General features: G+C 38.4%; 1 protein-coding gene across 1 annotated transcript; it reads left to right on the top strand.

Annotated features, from left to right (window-relative positions):
• The first annotated feature begins 636 nt into the window (after nt 1-636).
• On the top strand, nt 637-16766 carry LOC134660160 (uncharacterized). The gene is made up of 13 exons (XM_063515894.1): nt 637-723; nt 827-876; nt 3243-3401; nt 3964-4083; nt 4969-5106; nt 5215-5411; nt 5532-5619; nt 7369-7483; nt 8278-8500; nt 11817-11966; nt 13017-13091; nt 14367-14490; nt 16587-16766. Exons 1-13 carry the CDS (start codon nt 670-672, stop codon nt 16753-16755), a joined length of 1662 nt encoding a protein of 553 aa, XP_063371964.1. The 5' UTR covers nt 637-669; the 3' UTR covers nt 16756-16766.
• The last annotated feature ends 1715 nt before the right edge of the window (nt 16767-18481 follow it).

Below are 18481 nucleotides of genomic sequence, written 5' to 3'. Positions count from 1 at the left end.
TTTTCCGTGTTTTCGAAACACGCGTTTATTAAAGTTTTATTTATAAAATTAACATTTTCTGTTCGCCGCACAACATACGCGCCAAAACCTTCCGTCTAAACGTCAGCTTGACATGACAATGACATTGACATTATAAACCTACTTTGACAGCTATTTAGTGTAGCCATATTTGAATTGTTAAATCCCACGAAAAGTTATCCTCGAAACATTAAAGTTTCAGACGAAGGCTCACTGGAGCTGGAGCAAATTTGGTTTAAAGCTTTTAAAGTCCCATTTCTACTAGCCTACAAACCGTTTATTATCAGCATTTATCAAAAACTTTAAATACTTCTATTATGTTAAGATTTATCATTATTTCCACAGTGCGAAATTACCTCCGTTTTAGAGGGAATTATATTAGACTGGCAACATTTTTCAAACTAGTTTGTTTAAGCTATAAAATAAAACGCGCACAGACAGCTTTAACGGTTTTATTTAAGCTGTATAACCCGCAAATGAAATGCATTAAAAACTATATCTGTCAACTGTCAATGTCAAATTAACAAAACCATTTTAACCATTCGTTTCAATCTGATTCATTCATTCTATTCTGCATCTGGAGATTTTTCCGCAAAACGCAAATTATTTTGTAGTATATGCCTAATAGATGAATATAAGTTGGATGTGTTTATGTTTTGGTTAAAACTATTTCCCCTTACTCTGATTTTTACACGACAAGCGTCTGTAAGTATACGATTGCACAGTTATTTGTTAATTTGCATAATTTTGTTTATTCCGTTATTACTGTACTTTTATGAAGATTCTACAATTACGGTAAACGTTTCAGGGAAAGCCACCAAACATGGATATTCTAAGACAATTTCAGAACATTTCTTGGTACGTACATATTTTCTTTTTTTTTTCCATCAAATCCTAGCGATAGTAAGTAATCATCGCATTTTGTGACGTTACTTTTTGAAGAGATAAGATCTACTTACTCATTATCCTAAAGCCGCAGACTACGACGCAAAAACAAACATTATAACCAGGCCTCGGAGTTTTTTTAGCACGGTAAGACTAAGGAGAGCTATGGAGTCTTTGTTAACATTAAAATTAAATTCATACTCATACTCATCCTCATTAATTAAGTTCGTCCGAATCGTTTTATAAATACTTAGACTACTTATATGTAATTAATTCTGTTTACATATATTTAATTAAATGTTATATTATAAAAAAGTAATAATATGTATATGTGTATGTTAATATTATTATATTACCCATATTGCAGTGTCATCGCTCCAATATTTTATTTAAGTACTTAACGTACCTACATACTATAATTACTGTTAAGATAAGGAACTATACGTTGTCACTGGCCGCTTTAGATAATGCACTTAATGACATCATATGTCATGTATCAACATATTAAGACGTATGATTTGTTACTTCAATATATTCATTTAAGGCAAATTTCGGAATAAATTGCTGATTTCATTATGACGGATCCACAAATATCTGAAATTTTGCACTGGATTGAACCGTACAAAGATCTTATATACGATCACGAAAAATGTGTAGTAATGTGTGTGTCTTGTGACGTACATCTCACGCAATTAAGACACACTTTTATATTAAAGCATGTCAACAGCATTCTACACAATACAAAATCTCGCCAACGTTCTTCGTTTATACAGCGCTGGATAGAACCCTATGAAGAGTTAGAGTATAATACCGAGGCCACTTATGATTAAACCTCTTTACCTAAATATGTGTATGAGTAAATCAGATGTCACATTATGTCATGAATATATAGTTACGTATTTCGTTATTGTGATGATCGCTGATATTTATTAGGTCTAGAGCTGTACATAATTTACTTGTACTTAATTAATGAGGATGAGTATGAGTATGAACTTAATTTTAATGTTAACAAAGACTCCATAGCTCTCCTTAGTCTTACCGTGCTAAAAAAACTCCGAGGCCTGATTATAACGCACTCACATACAGTCGACTCTCGTTAATTCGAAACTCGAAGGACTTTTAAAATATTACGAATTATCGAGTGTTTGAAATATCAAATGGTTCATAATTTTTGAGAGAAAAAATATGAAAGTTCGAATTATTGAGTAGGTTAGTAATAATAAAATATTGATAAACTACATTTTTTTTTACAATATGAAAAGATTAGTTTCGGAAGAAGTCTGAAACATGAGTTTGCTTCAGTGCACATTGCTGAGACTGATGAAAATTCTTTTGCAACATCACTTGTCTTCCCACCTCTACCTCCATTTTTTCGATTAACTCCTTTTCAACACTAACTTTTAATCTGTAGGTAAGTACACATAACCAACGAAAGAGTGCAACGAAAAACTTGGACTTGTCTCAAAATGTGCGGTCTATTATTGCCTCTGTGAGGGCTGCAATCTGATAACTTTGAATTGTAGAGTGTTTGACGCCTATGAGTTCGAATTAACGCGTCGTTTTGTTACTTAGTGATGATTATTTTTGTTCGAATTACCAAGTGCTTAAAAATGTATTGATTTATTTCGAAATATAAAGAGATATTATTAGTACACTATTAGTGACACGTAGTGACACTCGTGATAACTTCGAATTATAGAGAGGTTCGAATTATCGCAAGTTTGAATTAACAAGAGTCGACTGTAATATATTTGATAATATATACTTTAAAAACATTGAAATTTCTAAAAGAACAAGCAATATTACTGCAGTAAAGCAGTTGTCACAAGATTCGTATAGTTACGAAATATTTACCTACACAGTTATCACTTTTACAGATTTTTTGTTGTAGTAGTAAACTCTTTATTATACAAAAATAATAATAATAAAATAATAATAATAATTCAGCCTTTATACGTCCCACTGCTGGGCACAGGCCTCCTCATGCGCGAGAGGGCTTGGGCTATAGTCCCCACGCTAGCCCAATGCGGATTGGAGACTTCACATACACCTTTGAATTTCTTCGCAGATGTATGCAGGTTTCCTCACGATGTTTTCCTTCACCGAAAAGCTAGTGGTAAATATCAAATGATATTTCGTACATAAGTTCCGAAAAACTCATTGGTACGAGCCAGGATTTGAACCCGCGACCTCCGGATTGAAAGTCGGGCGTCATATCCACTCGGCCACCACCGCATTATACAAAAACAAATAATAAAAGAAACATACAATTAGGAAAAGCTAAGTACAAAGGCAGAAGGCAGTAGTGACTATATTTTATTTTTTGTCGTATGTTTTAGGTGTAAGCCAGACTGGTGTTTCCCGAGCATGAGCAAGGAGACAAATGAGCTGTTACGTCAATGCACAGATCTGCCGAAGCTTGAGTACTCGGATGATGTCGATGAAACTATCAAGAGGAGCAAAGCTTTTCCCATACCATTTCCTATTGAAACTGTCAGGTATGTTAAATTGTATTTAATTCAGCTATTTTGATAGAAAACTTGATACAAGATGAGAAAAGGATTCAATAAACTGTTTGGAATTACTGCTATTTATTTTTAATCATGAGGTTCAATTTTAAATTGATGCCAAATGATGATGAGCCTAGAAAAACAAAGTTACTCAATTCTACTACAAGTAAAAATTTCCCTATTATGTGTTTTTTTAAAGATCCAAAAACAAAGTATTATATAACAGGAAATCATTTAACATTGGAATTAAACTACCTTAATACAATACAAGCACAATAAACACACTGAAGAATGTTGTTTCTTATATAATAAATATTTTTAATAACTTTTACATTTTACGTACATTGTTATGTGCACCTGAACTAGGAATATAATCCTGTATCTCATGCAAAGGAGATAGAGGGACAGTAGAAGTTTAAGTACTAATTTAGGATACTATTTGTATATAATAGATATCCCCAGCTATGTTCTAGTGACATACGTACTTAGACAATTTGGCAAACTTATTCCATACCTTTTTTAATATGATGAAAACTCCTATGTATTACAGGCTAGAAAAGTTGAAGGTGCGTCGCCCAGTAGAGAAGCTCAAGAGCAACATAGCCTCCACATATCCCCTCATTCACGAGCGGGTGCTGCTGTTGATGACTCATTTCCTCATTTACAAGAGGTAACTTATTCTGTGTAATATTATGAAATATCTGGCTAGTTAGTCCATTATGCTTCGAATACACATGTCGTCATCTTAAGTTGGCAAATCCTGATTTTTGTGTGTAAAAGTTATAGTTAAACTACAAATAAAAATGTTGCAACAATGATTCACTTTTAAGACACTGACTCATTAAATGTGGGCTGACAATAACGAAATCCATCAAAACGGGAATTGGCAATCCCCATGAGGAAAATCTTAACGGCAGTAATTACTTACCCATAAATCTTTTTTTTAAGCCGGTTTTATATTCTCGAGATGTTTTCCTGTAGTAAAATTGATTACCATGTGAATAAGTATTATTGTGGAAACAACTTTTACGACCACTGCATTATTTACCATTTATTAAGAATGTTATTATTAGTATGGGTTACCACATTGTCTTCTGACTAACGGGTCACGTAATAACAAGAAACAGTAGATCCAACCAATAAAATGTCGTAAAAGCTGTTGCATGGCAAATAACTATCCCTTGGGTCACGACACGTTACGGACAACAAAACAATAGTTTTCTTTAATTTATGACATTTCACTGTATAGTAGTGTGACTATATAAAAAACACAAATCAATATATTTAATAAAATAATTTGATATGTTCCCAAAGTTGTGTAACAAAACGAAGTTTATTCATTGTTACTTTATGTAGATACAAACAGAGCGATTTGCCTCGCGAAGGAATTGCCGCACAAAGCAGCTCAGTCTTTCCTCGCCCGAGGCTAACGCACGCGCGGCTACGATGCCTCGGGCGAGGCGCGGCTGGACAGACCAAGCTGCCTCGCGCGGCAATTGCCTTGGGAGGCGGGTCGCTCTGTATGAACCCGCCTTATCATTATAATCTGTTGCAGAGAATTCGGCTCCAGTATTGAGAAAGCGCTGTACAACGACATGACCGTACCAGATCTGATAGACAGGATACTCAAAAAGAGGGCCGTCACGTTCATGGGGCCGCATGACACGTATAAACTAATGTCAGGCGAGGAGGGGTGAGTTGCTAATTTGTTAGTCTTGCAAGATACCTTTCACCCTTGTGTTAAAGTTCAAATTCGCTTGACTACGATGTACAACCGCATTACCGCAGGTTAACTTTACAGTCACGAAGGCTGGGAGGCAGTGGGCACGCTGCATCAGAAGCCGCCATTGGTCCTCGAGAACTGTTTGAGCTACGATGAAATGAAGATAGCTGCGTTTGTGTACGTCAGCGGTTATACGGAGTGCATCAATAATGGAAGTAGGAAGAATAAGGGGGTTATTAGTGAAGAGGATGCGGAAAGAGATGCTGTTATTATAGGTAAGTGTTGATGATATTTTAACAATCTTACTTATTATTTTCTTGGATATAATATAAACACCCTAATTTATTAAACAGCCCCATAAGACTACTTACTTACTTACTTTTATCTGTGAACAGGTATCGTGGGCCCTCGTTTCGAACGCCGGGGCCGAATGGACTACGAAGACATCCTCATTACTGAACAGCAGAACTGCTTAGAGAATGGGTTAGTTGATTTTTTTAATGACTTAATTCATAATTTACCCAATTATACTTTAATCGTATAATGCGTCTAAGCCGATTGTAAGGTGATTTTATTGCATAAAAGTCCCTGAAAACCTGCCTCGCCTGAGGCATCGTTGCCGTGCCTCGGGTAGGCAAAGCTTAAATTTTCACAGAATGAGTAGCTTCACGCGGCAATTTATAGTTACTCACGAGGCAACTCATTCTGTATGGACGGGTGTATTGGCCCACCTCTGTATTATATTGTGTATAAGTGTGTGTGTACTTACTTTACTCTTTGCTTTAGAGAGTTTAGGGTAATATTCCACTTGTCCATTGTAATTGCATCTCACTCTCTCATTAAGCAAAATGTGAGATGCAATACACATTGGACAAAGAAATTGGATAGGTGCATTGATATAGAATAAAGAACTGGATACCCAATCAGCCGCAAAAAATGGCCCCACAAAAGTAACGTTGAAACAGATCACGCGTTACTTTTTCGTTTAGTCTTGTTTGAAACGCTCAAATGTGAAGTTGTCAACAATTACGAAATGTGCCGTTAAAGTATGTAAAAATAACAATGATAAAACAAGGAAAAAGGATGGAATGTATTTCTTTCGGTTAGTTGTTGTAATCTGGTGGTAATTTTATGGTTTTGAATAAATTAATGTGTTAGTACCAAAGAAGGGATGTCAAGGAACAAAAATCTAATGAGTCGATGTGAGGTCAATATTTATTTTTATTTTTATATGGAATTCGTAAGGAATAATATTATGTTTAAATTCAAGATTTCCAAGAAAACCTATGCGACGTGCAAAGTGGACTGCTATTTAATTATAGCAAGAGATAGGGGTGATGCAGTTTTAAACAAAGCAAAACGGCACTTGTGTGATCGGCCCATTTCCCTGTTTCTGACAACCAATAAGGGCTTATATCGACTAACTGTAAATGCTAAACCTGTCTGAACACAGTGACAACCACAGGATTTTTTTGGGTTATTTCCACCAACTCGCTTTGGTGGTAACTAGTGGGAATTATTTTTCCCAGTAGTTACCAGTGGTAAAAGGTGGGAAAAAAAATTCCTAGTAGTTGCCACTGATATCAACTTGGTGGTAACTAGTGGGAATAACCCGATTTTTTTTATTAAGTATGGACTTTATAAAAAAAATCCAATCAGTACCTAAATGTCCCCGTGCACCCATGCGATGAGTAAATGTAGATCTAAAATACACAGTTATTTTATTTAATAAGTTGAATTTATTTCAAGGAAATTAGTATTTAAAAACGTATACTTACTTATTAAAAATTTAATTTGTTTGAATTTGAACCACGAATTAATTTTATTTGAACTCCCGATTAAATTAAATTTGTTTTATTTATTACTTCAATTGGTTTTTCTGTACATACCTATTAAAGTGTACCAAAGTGACTCCATTCGTTCATTATTCTCGTTTGACGTTGCTTGACGTAAATACGTTACGTTTAGTGCCATCGGACTAAATTTTTTAACAGTGTTGGTACTTATGTATGCAAATTTGACACTTAATGCTTACGACATTAAGCTCTTTTCTGTACGAAACATTTATCTTGACTCAAAATTTACGTAAGCGTTTTTATCATCAATGCAAATGGTGCGAAACGTCATTGGGATCCACATTTGTTGACGTTTTTGTTCTGCTTTGTGTGTCTTATTTCTTTTATATTAAGTCAGTGGATAGGTGGAATACCATCGTTACATGTTGGTTCTCAGATATGGGGAAGAGGTGACGCCCACGACGTGCCTCAACGTTTTGAAGACGACGTATGTACGCAACAACCAGTCGGCACGGCATATGTGGAGGCAGATGTTCTCGGAGTTTTACCAGGTAAGGAGTTCTACTACATTTTTGTGGTAAACGTAGAATACTTGGTTTCTTCAAATACATTTTTACCCGACTGCCAAAATATTTTATTTTTCGAAACTAAAAGCAACACTGACAGTTGGCGGACTTTATACAGGGCACCTTAGGCTGGTCCAGAAAATGCACTTCTAGGTCTAGTAAAAGTTTCGTGGTTTTCGAGATAATCGAACTTTTCTGTCTTTTTTAATAGCTTAGCACCATACTTCAAATTTAGAAAAGTGCGATTATCTCGAAAACCACGAAACTTTTACTAGACCTAGAAGTGCATTTTCTGGACCAGCCTAAGGTGCCCTGTCGGTGGTTAGAAGGTTATCCATTAATTACTGGGCACCCTGTATAAGGGACGGATTTTATCATATGAGGTGTTATTAGATGCGACTCAGTTGTGAGTGACATAGCCTCCTAAGCCTAGCCATACAAACGAAACGTCAAAAATTTGCCACTGAATTTTGAGTCTAAACTGTAGGAAATAGAGTTGATTGTGCGTTGTTTGAAAATTGAACGAAACAAATCAAAAGCGACTCTGTTCCAATTGAACGTGGTTTAAATTACATCGATCTGAATAGGTACTATAGGTAGGACCTTGGGCCTTAAGAGGCTAAATTAAAATATGGGGCATTATCTATGAAAAGGGACCTTATTGTCGATGGCGCTTACGCCGCACAGCGTCGCGCGGCATTGTATTTATATCAGAGCATCGATAATAATGGCGTAACCGCCATCGACAATAAGGTTTCATAGATTTTTTTTTCTACCAGGTACACAGCTACACCCACGAAGAGCTAACCTCCTACGTGAACATCGAAGACAAACCCGAGGACAGACGCTACATAGACCGCTATGTCAAAGTGCACGACATGATATTCGACAATGAAGTGTACTACAAGAGGATCAGCGTCACTGCGGAGTGTGTGCTACATGAGGCCGAGGAGCGGGCGAGGGGCGCGGGGAGGGACGCGTTCGTTAACGTTATAGGGGCTGGTGAGTTGGAAATGTTATATTTGGCTTTAATTTGCGTTATACAACACTTTAGTGAACTATAATGAATGTATTATACAACACTTTAGAGAACTATAATGAGTTAATTATACAACACTTTAGAGAAGTATAATGAACTTATTTTACAACACTTTAGCGACACTTTTTAGTGTGTAAACTGTGCTACTTTTCGTCTCCTGACTGACGAAACGAAAAAGGTAACAACACAAAATAGTTGATCCATCTTCTTCTCATGACGTATTGACATTGCTACATTTGCTGCCTTATTGCAACAAGACAGTTAAATTGTTAGTAAAAACCCAAGTACAGACGCTACATAGACCGCTATGTCAAAGTGCACGACATGATATTCGACAACGAAGTGTACTACAAGAGGATCAGCGTCACTGCGGAGTGTGTGCTACATGAGGCCGAGGAGCGGGCGAGGGGTGCGGGGAGGGACGCGTTCGTTAACGTTATAGGGGCTGGTGAGTTGGAAAAATGTTATATTTGGCTTTAACTTACGTATTATACAACACTTTAGTGAACTATAATGAGTTAATTATACAACACTTTAGAGAAGTATAATGAAGTTATTATACAACACTTTACTGTACAACACTTTTTAGTGTGTAAACTGTGCTACTTTTCGTCTCCTGACTGACGAAACGAAAAAGGTAACAACACAAAATAGTTGATCCATCTTCTTCTCATGACGTATTGACATTGCTACATTTGCTGCCTTATTGCAACAAGACAGTTAAATTGTTAGTACAAACCCGAGGACAGACGCTACATGGACCGCTACGTGAAAGTGCACGACATGATATTCGACAACGAAGTGTACTACAAGAGGATCAGCGTCACTGCGGAGTGTGTGCTACATGAGGCCGAGGAGCGGGCGAGGGGCGCGGGGAGGGACGCGTTCGTTAACGTTATAGGGGCTGGTGAGTTGAAAAAATTGCGTTATACAACACTTTAGTGAACTATAATGAAGTTATTATACAACACTTTAGAGAACTATAATGAGTTCATTATACAACACTTTAGAGAACTATAATGAAGTTATTATACAACACTTTACTGTACAAAACTTTTTAGTGTGTAAACTGTGCTACTTTTCGTCTCCTGACTGACGAAACGAAATAGGTAACAACACGAAATAGTTGATCCATCTTCTTCTCATGACGTATTGACATTGCTACATTTGCTGCCTTATTGCAACAAGACAGTTAAATTGTTAGTACAAACCCGAGGACAGACGCTACATGGACCGCTACGTGAAAGTGCACGACATGATATTCGACAACGAAGTGTACTACAAGAGGATCAGCGTCACTGCGGAGTGTGTGCTACATGAGGCCGAGGAGCGGGCGAGGGGCGCGGGGAGGGACGCGTTCGTTAACGTTATAGGGGCTGGTGAGTTGGAAAAATTGCGTTATACAACACTTTAGCGAACTATAATGAAGTTATTATACAACACTTTAGAGAACTATAATGAGTTAATTATACAACACTTTAGAGAACTATAATGAAGTTATTATACAACACTTTAGTTATAAGTATAATAAATTTATTATACGACACTTTTTAGTGTGTAAACCGTGCTACTTTTCGTCTCCTGACTGACGAAACGAAATAGGTAACAACACAAAATAGTTGATCCATCTTCTTCTCATGACATATTGACATTGCTGCCGTATTGCAACAAGTTAAATTGTTAGTAAAAACCCAAGTACAGACGCTACATAGACCGCTATGTCAAAGTGCACGACATGATATTCGACAACGAAGTGTACTACAAGAGGATCAGCGTCACTGCGGAGTGTGTGCTACATGAGGCCGAGGAGCGGGCGAGGGGCGCGGGGAGGGACGCGTTCGTTAACGTTATAGGGGCTGGTGAGTTGGAAAAATTGCGTTATACAACACTTTAGCGAACTATAATGAAGTTATTATACAACACTTTAGAGAACTATAATGAGTTAATTATACAACACTTTAGAGAACTATAATGAAGTTATTATACAACACTTTAGTTATAAGTATAATAAATTTATTATACGACACTTTTTAGTGTGTAAACCGTGCTACTTTTCGTCTCCTGACTGACGAAACGAAATAGGTAACAACACAAAATAGTTGATCCATCTTCTTCTCATGACATATTGACATTGCTGCCGTATTGCAACAAGTTAAATTGTTAGTAAAAACCCAAGTACAGACGCTACATAGACCGCTATGTCAAAGTGCACGACATGATATTCGACAACGAAGTGTACTACAAGAGGATCAGCGTCACTGCGGAGTGTGTGCTACATGAGGCCGAGGAGCGGGCGAGGGGTGCGGGGAGGGACGCGTTCGTTAACGTTATAGGGGCTGGTGAGTTGGAAAAATGTTATATTTGGCTTTAACTTACGTATTATACAACACTTTAGTGAACTATAATGAGTTAATTATACAACACTTTAGAGAAGTATAATGAAGTTATTATACAACACTTTACTGTACAACACTTTTTAGTGTGTAAACTGTGCTACTTTTCGTCTCCTGACTGACGAAACGAAAAAGGTAACAACACAAAATAGTTGATCCATCTTCTTCTCATGACGTATTGACATTGCTACATTTGCTGCCTTATTGCAACAAGACAGTTAAATTGTTAGTACAAACCCGAGGACAGACGCTACATGGACCGCTACGTGAAAGTGCACGACATGATATTCGACAACGAAGTGTACTACAAGAGGATCAGCGTTACTGCGGAGTGTGTGCTACATGAGGCCGAGGAGCGGGCGAGGGGCGCGGGGAGGGACGCGTTCGTTAACGTTATAGGGGCTGGTGAGTTGAAAAAATTGCGTTATACAACACTTTAGTGAACTATAATGAAGTTATTATACAACACTTTAGAGAACTATAATGAGTTCATTATACAACACTTTAGAGAACTATAATGAAGTTATTATACAACACTTTACTGTACAACACTTTTTAGTGTGTAAACTGTGCTACTTTTCGTCTCCTGACTGACGAAACGAAATAGGTAACAACACGAAATAGTTGATCCATCTTCTTCTCATGACGTATTGACATTGCTACATTTGCTGCCTTATTGCAACAAGACAGTTAAATTGTTAGTACAAACCCGAGGACAGACGCTACATAGACCGCTATGTCAAAGTGCATGACATGAAATTTTACATTTGTCAATGAAGTGTACTACAAGAGGATCAGCGTTAATACTGCGGAGTGTGTTTTATATGTCTAAAAAATCGAAATTTTGTGAGATGAACCCTTACTAAAAAAATCTTTTATTTTTCAGGCCTAGGCGTATGGAAAGTGTCCGCCCATCAGCCCGACGTATACATTCTGAGCTTCTTGGAGAGGATACGCTCGTTCTTAAAGAAGGACCTGTTGAACCACGTCACTGACGTCAATTTCGCGTACATCCAACCCAGCGCCAGCATTTTAGGTAAGTACTACAATTGCTGTAATTTACTAAGGAAATAAAGAGGCAGAGTATAATAATAAATATTTGGTCTACAATAAAGATGCCTTGAATAAATGGGTGAATCAACTTTTTCTTGTCACTCGTTGCCACGGTTACGTTCTCCTGGGTAGTGAGCTTTTAAAGAGTGCTTTAAAAGCTGATTTTTAGGCATTTAAATTCACCAAACACGCTTTTTTGTGATACTTATAAACCCTTTCCATAGAGGGTCGTCTACCAAGCGTGTCAGAAGGTGGTGTACAATGTCTTCTAACAAACTATGCTACTATTGTCTCTTGGCTGACCGGACAGAATAACAACAAGAAATAGTTGATCCACCCGAATAATAGGTAAGTACTAGGTACAGAAGATTCACTCCCTAACAAAACGCGTCTGTTACGACAGATATGACCGCTAGGTGGCGCAAGCGCGAGCAGGCGTCCGTTCCGTAGCGGCGCGCGGCAAGTACTATGGCTATAGACACCAAAATTGGTGTGGGCCTCATGTACTTGTAGGTACTTGTAGCGACGCGACGAAATCGCGGAGTGAGCCACGCCTGGCCTTGATTGGATTAGATGTGTACAGTCCAAAACAAATTCATAGCTAATGTAAATGCCAGCCAAAAGTTGACGTTTGACAATTTAGTTCAGCTGTTAAACTAGAAGCCTGAATTAGCTCGTTTTGTCTTAATCTATCATATTGGCTAATTTTTTGTAAGAAAGGGATAAAACATAAATTAACTAATTGAAGCTTGTAATTATTATTATTATTTATTTATTGCCCTCTAACTGGTATTAATATAACTCGAGTACTAACAGTGATGTGGATGGTAGATGGCGTTAAGCTCAATTATACAGACATTATGCACTAGTCATTGAGTTTTCACTTCTGCCGGCACTCCCGGAGTGCAACCCGTTTTTGTCAAAGTGACTTAGATCATAACTCAGTGGAGTTGGTCGTTTTCTGCATAACTTTGGTCCTGCCGAGTGCTGAGCATAGCATTATGGGATTTACCTGACATGTTTTTTTTTTCAGCATTATTTACAAATGGAACAGAGGAGGGGAGTACAGAGAAAAGAATATTCTTTGAAAGCAAAAGGCATCCTAAAGGTTTGTATTTTCTATAACCTTGCTATTATTATTACTTGACAAAATATAACAAATAAGAGTGGTTTACGCGTTGAAACAGCTGCCATCATGGCCTAAATCGAGAATTTTAACTTGACATTGACAATTTGATAAATAGGGGCTAAGTATTATGGTACTCGCAATTGTCAATAGGGTATTTGACTACTAGTCAAATCAGTTTCTTTTTTCGAACTGTCAGAACGATTTTGCTACTATGGAATTGATAGTATAAAACACTAGCATGTAACGTCACAATCAAATTACGTACAGGGGGGCTACCGCCAATACCGAAAATCGACAATTTCGAGCTTTTCTGACAGATAAAACACGGTTTACTACTGCGAAGACAGCCGTCATCGAGCGACCCGTTCGAAAGACGATTATGGATCGAATATCGTTCCATAGGCCTACCGCGAACCGCAATTTTCGGAGTTTTTGACAGCACGAAATTCGTAAAGAACTGTCAAAACACACGTTACCTCAAGAGCTAACGTTGTTCTTTCGTTTATCACAGTGCTGCCAGATAACTCACCTTTCAGCTTTTTATCCCGTTTTTGTGGCAGTGAATCCGCGCATTGTTTCGCAAATATTTTGAATGCCCTCGGTTTTTGAGCATTGCTGCGGGATCAATAAATAGATATTTGGGGATTATGCTCGATCAACTCGCAGTTACAAAGCAGTGCTCCTGTTTTTTCAATTTCATGACCTGGCAATTTCATTCTGTCATAATATGGTATCATGCCCTTCGTGTATTTATTATTATAGTTGATTGTGCTGTACTACTTGAAATTGTACTGTTTGTTTGTGAACTGCAAAGATGTTTCTGTCGCAAGAGAAACCCGGTAACAAGCCGCTCGTATAGGTGCCTAATGTGGGATTATAGTTTTATACGGGTTTTAAAATAGAAATTGTGTCTTTAAATAACTGCTGTTACGTTTCTCTGTTAATTTTGGTTTTTTATTTCAGGCATGGTGTAAAATAATCTAATACCATTAAACGAGCAATTGTTTATTTATTTATTTATATATATATTTCAGGGATCTCAGAAACGGCCCTAACGATTTCGATGACATTTGGTATATGGGGGTTTTCGGGGGTGAAAAATCGAACTAGCTAGGTCTTATCTCTGGGAAAACGCAAAGTTCTGAGTTTTTATATGTTTTCCGAGCAAAGCTTGGTCTCCCAGATATTTTATTTTAAGTACAGTCAAATACCCTATAGCTACAGCAAGGCTTCATTTATTGTTTGTAATACCAGGTGGCATAAACGTGCAGCTAGAAAACCGGGAACCGTCAGCGAAGCTAACGGGCGAACACGAGGGTAAGCTGCTAGTCATGACGTATCCGTGGGACGGAAACGCGCACCCTGGCAACGAATTTTGGTAAGATTATTTTTCTATTTCCAAGTTTTTTTTAACCTTTTGGACGCCACCGTAGGTTCAACGCCAAAGACCGACCTGTCAGCTCCAAAGGGCTCAAATTTGCGTCAGAACGCTTATGGGTGACGTCATATCGTGGGAAATGACGGGTTAATCGGTCCCAGACCAGAGCAACATCGACCTACGTGCATATGCATAAAGTTCAATTTCAGTTTTGACACTTCGGTGACGTGGCGTCAGCGTGACAGCTTATGTGTTTGACACGGCGTCGAAAAGGTTAACAAAACTAAAAAAAAAACAATAAGATTGGGCGTCTGCTTGCAACTAAAATAACTTTGAAACTATTTTGTCAGACCGCTTAACTTGCCTTGCGTTGTCGCGCACAACTCCATAAGACATTGCCAGCAAAGAGGCGGATTGTCAAAGTAAATTATGAAGCCACACTAAATTTACTGCCATCTTTCGACAGAAGATTAAACGCCATTTGACTTTGATCCTTATTTTTTCAGTGAAATGTGTCAATTTGTTCAATGTCAAAAATTTACGTCATCTACTCGAGACTAGGCCAAAGGTATGGTGCAATCATTTCGAGCGATGGCGCCATACCTTTGGCCGACTGTCGAATAGATGGCGTTAATTTTTGACACTTTACAAATGGGGTTGCCAACTGTCAAAGGTTTGCATAGATGGCGCCATCATAGCTTGCTCCTTTTTCTATGAGATTTGGCTTAAAGGGCTGGCATTCAGGACTTTTTTTTTTCTCTCTTTATCTGCAATCGGCTGTTTTAGCCATAATCAGATGTTATGTCTTTTTTGAGGGTTTTGAGAGGTATTCCATTAAATACTCTCTCTTGACTTTGATAGAATTTATCTTCTTGTGCCACTTAGTGCCTCTGGTCTAGCCGCAGTATTTGCCACCTTTTCAGCCTACTCGGATTGTCATTGGTATTTACCAAGTCCCTTGCAAGTTCGTTTGTATGTTTTTTTAGTCGTTCTTTGTACTTAACACAATATCTGTTAACTTCCTCTTTGATTGTTGGAATCTTACGTATTCATTCAGGGCTTTAAAAAACAAAAAAATTACACAATTCTAGGGATTGACAGGGGAAGCTATGATGGCGCCATCTGCTAAATACTTCGACTGGACAACCCCATTGACATATATCAGTGAAAGAATAAGTGTAAGGCCTGAGTAGCCGCTCGAGTTGGGCGTGCAGCGGGGCGGGGCGTGCGGCGTGCATGTTAAACAAATGCAAGCGTATAGGAGCGGCCTTAGTGCACGCTGCTCAAATCACTTGCGAGCCCGACGCCACGCTGCACGCCCCGCCGAACGCTCCGATTCGAGCGTCCACTCAGGCCTTACACTAAGGATCCAAGTCAAATGGTGTTACCATGACAGTAACTCTCTGCGTGCGTTAAAACTTTGACAGCAAAAAAACTGTAGTCTGTAAGCTTTATTGGTTACTACTTGCGTCATTATTATAAAACACCGTAAAGAATATCTCTAATAAAATGTAACATTTTCGTACATAACAATAAAATAATGTAAATGTGATACTAAGCTCCTGGGTTATCTGTAAAATAGCCCAGGAAAAGCATACTGTAAAATGTGTGGGTCATACAGAAAAGTAACTAAAAAGCGTGACTCAGGTTGGGCAGCCTATCGGCGTCTGGCGACCCGGCGGCCGCGTGCTCGACGCAGGTGTCGGAGTTGCACAACGCGCACGTCAACCCGCGCGTCTCCGGCCGTGACGCGCGGGTTGCCTGCAGGTTGGGAGTGCCGTCGCTCGCTCACTACTGCGAGGCGCGCACACCATAACCGTAGCATACTACTACCGAATCTGGTTTCAAAGAACTTTTCTGTTAAAGACCGGTGCGTCAAAAGTTTGAGTGAAAAAAACTGTTAGCTCTATTGGTTACTTCTTGTGTCATTATTATAAAACACCGTAAAAAATATTTCTAATAAAATGTAACATTTTCGTACATAACAATAAAATAATGTAAATGTGATACTAAGCTCCTGGGTTATCTGTAAAATAGCCCAGGAAAAGCATACTGTAAAAGATCATACAGAAAAGTAACTAAAAAGCGTGACTCAGGTTGGGCAGCCTGTCGGCGTCTGGCGACCCGGCGGCCGCGTGCTCGACGCAGGTGTCGGAGTTGCACAACGCGCACGTCAACCCGCGCGTCTCCGGGCGTGACGCGCGGGTCGCCTGCAGGTTGGGAGTGCCGTCGCTCGCTCACTACTGCGAGGCGCTGTCACACTAGAGGTAAGGTTAGATAGGGTAAAGCTTTGGTTTCCTCCGAAAGCGGTGCCGTCATATAGCGGCCGTCTCCATACAAATACTACGACATCCATATTTAGCCGTATTATTTAGTATGGAGACGGCCGCTATATGACGGCACCGCTATCCTAGTTATACCGATCTTAAGAGACATTGGGGCTATTACATTGCGGGTTTTGATCGGTCGGTTGAATTGGACGTAACCAACAGTCCGCAATGTAACTAAAATTGCATGCGAGTTCGCGCGCCGTCTAAATCAGCCCTAAGAGACATTGGGGCTAGAGAAACACTTGGATGGAATAGGGAATATTACGCGAAACTCTGCGTAGGTGGCGCCACTCCCACAATCAGTCACAATCTAAGGGTCTACCGCAAACGAGAGAGTCGAAATGTTATCTAACTATCACTCTTGCATATTCGAGCTATAAAGAAGCATCAGATAACTGAGTTTCGATTTCGCGTTTCCCGGTAGGCCCTTTGTAGACAAACCGCCTTGATGTACCAATGTCATATTTTATTGTCTGTAAAACTTGTCAAAAAACAGTTTAAGGCACAGTATGTATAAGTTACTCTATGGTTTACGAAAGGCACTAGTGCTGCACTCTGGCGGCAAAACATTGCAGTAATACTCCATATTTTTATACTGTTTCTCTTGCCCTAATAAACTATGTTCCTCTTGACCCGACATGACCTTATTTTTTTTTATTTTACAAACTTTTTTAACGATTTGTACACTCAGCAGAATTATAAGCGAGCTAGGTGTTAGAATGTTGAAAACGCACCTTTGAGGGAATAAGAGTATGATAATTTAGATATTTTAAACAGGGATCGGAACCGGTTTCTTGCAAAAACTTAGAAGTAACCATATTTTTCGAATTATTTTATACTCGAAATGTAGGACTCGGTTGTGTTCTTAGATTACGACTTCGTATTATTAGATTGCCCAATTAGAAATGAAGTAATTAGCAAAGAACGAAAAAATACCGTTTCCGTTCCCATACAAAAAATACCGGTATCCGATCCCTGATTTTAAATACCTGGCTCGCTTATCATGTTTTGCCGCTGGCTTAAATGACGCATTCATATTGCTTTCAAATATCTAATACGAAATATGAGCCTTCCAACAGTGTCGCTCAAAAACGCTTCTTTTTGGTACTTGTTTAATGCTATGAAGACGTTTTTTGGCGGCTTAAAAAAATAAATTTCAAACCTATTTTAAACCCAGATGTTCAGCATTCTTAGTAAAAAAAATAGCGTCCGTTAGCGACTTTTCGTCGGAATGCATTTAGTTTTTTTGCATTGTTTACACGTACACATTGTCACAAATACTTTATGTAAAACTATTTAAAAAAGTAAATGTTATTTGATTATTTGCATTTGTTTAATTGATATTTTCTAATTTCATGTGGATATAAGCGATTTAGACCTTATATTTTACTTTATAGCCAGAACACTGTTATTCGTTTAAAATGCAATCTATCACACATATAATATAATAAACGAAGTTAGTGAGTAAATGTGATATGAGTCGATAGCACTAAATACACTTTAAATATGGGGCATTATCTATGAAAAGGGACCTTATTGTCAATGGCGCTTACGCCGCACAGCGTCGCGCGGCATTGTATTTTTTATTGGAGCATCGTTAATAATGGCGTAAGCGCCATCGACAATAAGGTCCCTTTTCGTGGATAACGTCACGTATAGCC

The sequence above is a fragment of the Cydia amplana genome, chromosome 2 (genome assembly GCF_948474715.1).
Source record: "Cydia amplana chromosome 2, ilCydAmpl1.1, whole genome shotgun sequence".
Classification (NCBI taxonomy): domain Eukaryota; kingdom Metazoa; phylum Arthropoda; class Insecta; order Lepidoptera; family Tortricidae; genus Cydia; species Cydia amplana.
This window is presented reverse-complemented; position numbering and strand designations above follow the sequence as displayed.